Source organism: Arachis ipaensis, chromosome B6, assembly GCF_059453495.1.
Source record: "Arachis ipaensis isolate K30076 ecotype BB chromosome B6, ASM5945349v1, whole genome shotgun sequence".
NCBI lineage: Eukaryota > Viridiplantae > Streptophyta > Magnoliopsida > Fabales > Fabaceae > Arachis > Arachis ipaensis.
The window spans coordinates 11,991,810-11,997,815 of NC_142441.1; the positions used below are offsets into that span (position 1 = coordinate 11,991,810).

The 6,006-nt window shown below is 30.4% G+C and overlaps 1 protein-coding gene across 2 annotated transcripts; it reads left to right on the forward strand.

Moving 5' to 3' along the window:
- The first annotated feature begins 204 nt into the window (after positions 1-204).
- On the forward strand, positions 205-3,665 carry LOC107645994 (Pectinacetylesterase family protein). Of its 2 annotated transcripts, XM_021103958.2 has the most exons (13): positions 205-322; positions 426-731; positions 798-880; positions 949-1,078; positions 1,158-1,231; positions 1,316-1,402; positions 1,660-1,784; positions 1,857-1,917; positions 2,071-2,124; positions 2,754-2,831; positions 3,014-3,119; positions 3,205-3,350; positions 3,425-3,665. In XM_021103958.2, the coding sequence occupies exons 2-13, from the start codon at positions 527-529 to the stop codon at positions 3,533-3,535; spliced, it is 1,260 nt and encodes a 419-aa protein (XP_020959617.1). In that variant the 5' UTR covers positions 205-322; positions 426-526; the 3' UTR covers positions 3,536-3,665. The 2 variants fall into 2 exon arrangements, with proteins under 2 accessions (XP_020959617.1, XP_016205648.1); XM_016350162.3 differs by lacking the exons at positions 205-322; positions 798-880 and having other exon boundaries at positions 476-731.
- Positions 3,666-6,006: the final 2,341 nt, after the last annotated feature.

The window sequence follows — 6,006 nt, forward strand, 5'->3', positions numbered from 1 at the left end:
CATTATTATTATTAGGTGATTATTACTTTTAACTATTAATAATCACCTTCCTATTAAGGTTAAACCTAGTGGTTGATGTCAAGTGAAATGAAAAGAAGCGACCCATCTCGTTGAATTCAAGATTTGAATGCGGTAGTACGATCGAGGACTTGGCCATTCTATTCAATTCAAGCACCGATCAGCGCCACCGCTTTCCCCGTGTCTTACCAAAAGTAGCAACCGCCTAACCCTTAATATTTCACTTTCCAATTCCACCACATTTCTTCTCAAACACACCCTACAAGTTTTTAACTGTATTATCTATATATGAATACATCTTCACGTCAGTAACTATCATCATTTACATTATTTTTCTCATAGGTTTCTTTCTTTAGTTTGAATTCAATTAAATACTAATATAGTTACATAACTTGTTTAAATAATAGAGCGAAGGATCGTAGAGAGCTTGGGTGACACGAATGGTATATATAAACCGTTGAGTTAACTTAGAAAACTCTCTTAGATTCCAAACGTGTCCGGTGCTCCAATGGGGAAACTTTTCTGGCTTGCCATTGCGATTGCGATAGGACTTGTTTTAAGCAACTGGGTTCATGGCTTTCAAGGATATGAATATCACCACTTGAATGAAACAGAACCCTCATTGCTGGAGGCTCATGAATCATCTTTGTTTCAGAGCAATACTCTCTTCGTGGGACTCACCCTTATTCATACTGCAGCTGCCAAAGGAGCAGGTACACTTTCCACAATTTTTCTTTCTTTGTATGCATGCTAACACATACAACAACTGCGTCTGGCAGTGTGCTTGGATGGATCTTTACCTGCTTATCATTTGCATCGGGGTTATGGATCAGGAGCAAACAGCTGGCTTATTAATTTAGAGGTTTCACTTCATTCATCTTTCTAATTCTTCTGCTAAGTTACATGAATTTACCGATTGTGTTTGTGCAGGGAGGTGGATGGTGTAACAGCATTAGAACATGTGTTTATCGCAAGAGAACACGGCGTGGATCATCCACATTTATGGAAAAGGAGATTCCTTTTACGGGAATACTGAGCAACAAAGCTGAAGAAAACCCAGGTCACCATTTAATTCAACTCAACCGCTCAAACTTTTTTGTATTAGCAGTGTAATCTGTTGCACTTGCACGTGGCTGCAGATTTTTTCAATTGGAACAGAGTAAAGATTCGTTATTGTGATGGAGCATCATTTACCGGTGATAGTGAAGACAAGGTAGTGTTTGATATACCAAGTGCATGTTTGTTTGCTTTATCTTGATTTAACAATAGCTCACTTGAAATTCATGTACTATCTCAGACAGCAGACCTACAATTCAGAGGACAGAGGATTTGGGCAGCCGCAATAGAAGATTTGATGTCCCAGGGAATGCGCTTTGCCGAGCAGGTTGTACTTGATATTAGAAAGAAATCATTGACCAACACAAATGCTAAATTGTCTTTAACAAATAAATTTTAATAATTCATTTGTACAAATTCTAAAAAATATAAATGCAAACTGTATTAATTTATGTGTCTCTGTAAATATAAGTGCAAATTATTGCTGACCAGGACAAAAATGCTAATATTTACACTATTAGTTAAATATTGTTTCTTTCCATGTTATGTAACACTATAAGTCTATAACTAACTAATTTGGTTCAGGCTCTTCTCTCCGGATGCTCTGCTGGTGGCTTGGCTACTATCATACACTGCGACGAATTTCGCAACCTCTTTCCTAGGACCACCAGAGTGAAGTGTCTTAGTGATGCCGGATTGTTTCTTGATGCGTAAGTAATTGTTGTAGTAGTTTCCTGCTTTTAATGGCGTTTCCACCATGCTTAATTATTTTTTTATTACAGAATTGATATATCTGGTGGCCATACCCTCAGAAATTTCTACACCGGTGTCGTAGGATTGCAGGTATCACATTAGCTATGTGGAGACCAATGTATATGTACTATAGCATGAAAGCATAATGTGTTAAGAAATCACAATCTTAATCATTGTTCTTTTGTGAATTCAACTTGGAAAACCTTTCTTCAATGACAATTGTGATATGTTAAATGTTTTCAGGGAGCACAGAAGAATTTGCCCGAGATATGTACTAATCATCTTGACCCCACATCGGTAACTGTTGTTTTTCTTTTTCTCTTACCAATAGTTACTTAGACATATTGGTTTTCGTTGAGTTAATACTTAATTTAGTCTCCCAAATATAAGGTTAGATTTAAAATAACTCCTAAAATTATAATTGATTCCGTTTGAATTCTAAAATTTACAATAGCAACTCGCGTTAGTTTTTGAACTAATCTTTGTCAATGTCATGTTAATTTTACACATTAATTTGTCACAATTTAGATTCTTCGCCTAGATTTTATATGATTGAGACCTACTAGAGCACTTAGAAATTTAATTGGCTTCTCAACATTCTCATGAAAACAATAATAACAAGTTCAATTTGTGAAATTTGGGAGTAGCTGTCTAGCTTATATGGACTCTAATAAATCTCATCATATAAAACCGGGACGAGAAATTCAAATCACAGCAAATTAGTGTACTAAATCAAACGCCATTAATAAAGATCAATTCAGCAATTAATTTGAATTACGATGATAAATTTTGAAGGACCAATTTGGGGCAACTGAAATTTTAAGGCTCAATTTGAGTCCAACCTCAAATTTCAAGAAACAAATTAAATATTAACTCGTTTTTCATTTGAAGGATTATGCTGAGTCTGTGTTCAATTGCTTTTTAAGTGCTTCTTCCCCCAGAACTTGATTGCGAGTGTTAGAACCCCGCTATTCATTCTCAATGCTGCTTATGATTCATGGCAGGTAAATCATATAATATCTATCTTTAAAGTTACTATTCATGAATTTGTTTATATGTGAAGATGATAACTGAGTTTGATGGTTTGATATATTTGATTCCACTGCTTAATATAAAAACATCTTTATATGGGTAATTACCTTAAATTAATTCTAGAAAGATCCATGCGTATATATATTTTGATCAGATCCAATCGAGTATAGCGCCTCCATCAGCAGATCCACATGGATATTGGCATGATTGCAGATTAAACTATGCTAAATGTACTACATCACAGATCCAATTTCTTCAAGGTGATCGATATAAATATATTTACGAGAGAGAGAGAGATAGGTTGAGACTTGAGAGTTTGATTAAGAGTTTTGAGTGCGTATACAGGATTCAGGATTCACATGCTGAACATTATAAAAGAGTTCTCAAGATCATACAAGAATGGATTGTTCATCAATTCATGTTTCTCTCACTGCCAATCTGAGAGGCAGGACACATGGTTCGCTGAAAATTCTCCAATCGTGAAGAACAAGGTGAGAACCGAATCTAACAGTAATACATTGAGCTTATCATTAATTAATTAATTAATTAGCACGCATGGATGCAGGTAATTGCTGTGGCTGTTGGAGATTGGTATTTCGACCGCGCAGGTGTGAAGGTGATTGATTGTCCTTACCCTTGTGATAATACCTGTCACCATCTCGTATTCAGATCATGACCCCAATTTCATTCTCATCATCTACATCAATTCAATTCTTGCCCAAATATTAATCAGCCAACAACATGTACCACATGATATAGATAGATACATTCACTATTTGGAAGTCAATTTTAATAAGTCCTAAATACTTTATATATATATATATATATATATATATATATATATATATATATATATATATATATATATATATATATATATATATATATCTCCACATGTAAATATGGTCGAGAGAAACTTGTAAGGGATTATCAATAAGAGCTCTTTATGGCATTAGTAGGAGGAACAGTGGAATACAATTCTTGTGAGTTCTCATTTCTCAAAGCAAAGGTTGATGAAAATTTCAGAATCTAACTCTACAGGATCAAAAACGAGTATTTTCACATTTGTATGTACTTCAAAGAATTTGTGTCAATAAGGCTTCTTTATTTTGTTTCATAAGAATGGTAAGTACGGGTTTCAAATGTTGGTAGTATGAAAAATTCTAAATATTATTTAGTAATTATTTGAGGCACATATCATTCATGTCTCTGTATCTCCATTGGCCAAGATCAGATCAACTTCTTTTTTGAGTTTATAGATTCTGTCCCAGCTAACAAGGTGAGTTGTCCTTGTTTATGTCTCCAGATAAAATTCCCACAAATTTTGTTAATTTTATCACAAACATTAATTAGAATTTTGGTAGTATATATATATGCATGATAAAAGTGTGAAGAAAATCCAAATCAATTTAGAAGCAAGATGATCAAATTGTGGCTTCATATACAAGTGGTAGAAGTTTGAACAAAGATTGTTGGTCAAGATTGTTTTAAGTAAAGTTATCATCACTTTTTTCTTTGTCATATTTTATAACGAAGTATTTATGTTTGTTGTATTAGTAGATGTAGACATTAAGATAAACATGGTAATTCCTTTATAATTTGTATCAATTTTGTTCATCCACTTCCACCCTCCCTTAGCTTACTTACTCTTCTATTACCTAACACATAGAAGGAATAGTTGCCGATTGAGTTAGAATAATATGACCGGATAGAGTTAAAATTCTAGTCTTCCCACCCCTTCAGTCAATCAGTTATAAATTGATGGATGAGGATCTTCTAAAATAAAAAAAATTAGTAAAATGATAAAATAAAATTAAAATAATGAGATATATATTTTTAAAAAATTATAAATTAATGATAATTAACTCTATATTTTATTACTTTAGCAACTTTTTTATTTTAGAGGATCCATATATCTCTCTAAGCAACTCACTTGAACATTTTTTGAGGAAAATTCTGATTGTTTTGATATAGTGCAAAAATTTGAAGAATGTTTTTAATCACTGTAAATAGCCTGGCTAGTGCAAGTTTAGTTTTATTTTTTTTTTTTTTTAAGATGAGATTATTTTCCATGTATAAAATAAAGACATACTAAAAAAGAGTAATACTAAAAAATATTACTAGAGTCTAGAGGAGGAAATACTCCGTATTCTTAACCTTCCATAGAAGATGGGAAAAATTTTATTATGTTTTAATATAGGGAGACATTTAGATAAAGTCGCTGAAAACGTCTTTTTATAAAGATGTTTTTTAATAATTAAAATTTAACATATATAATCGATTAAATCGTGTTATTTTTGTCAAAATTAGACTAAACAAATTGATTTGACCGAAAAATGATGAATCAAATCTTGAACTGGTCTAAATTAATATTATTTTTTATAGAAAATGATTACAATATTCTATTATAGAAAATGACTAAAATACTTCTATTATATATATTAATTTTTAGAATCCTAAATTTTAGTCATTTATTTTTCTATCGTAGGGTTAGGATTTAGAATTTTTAAAATTAATATATATATATATATATATATATATATATAAAATAATAGTATTTTAATCATTTTCTATAATAAAGGTATTGTAGTCATTTTTTTACTAGCGGCTCAACAGGCATTGTCGTGCCTGTTCAGCCGCTTTTCTATTGAGTTAAAAAAATATTTTTATATTTTTATTTTTAAAATTATAAATTTAATATCAATAATTAAAAAATAAATTAAAAAGATAAAATAAATAAATTTAAGTTAAAAAATAAAAAAATTGTTATTATTATGTGTAACAAAGTCAAAATAAAAATTTATTAACATTAGTTATAAATTAGTTATTTATATATTAAATTTATTTATTTTCTTATTCTTATTTAATTTGAAATAAATTTAAAAATTTATATTCATATTCAAACCATTCTTTTTTTTATACATAATTCTAATAGATAAAAAATTATTTCTTTAATCTTATATTGAACATTTTTAATTATCTTTAATTTTATTATTATTTCAAAATTATTAATTTTTATTTTGATTATATCATCTCATCATATTATACACTATTATTTTCTCTTATTATTTTTTTATATGTATAACTATTATTATCTCACTGTCACTATTATGTTGCCTTGTTTTATTCTTCTTTTTTGTTTTCTTC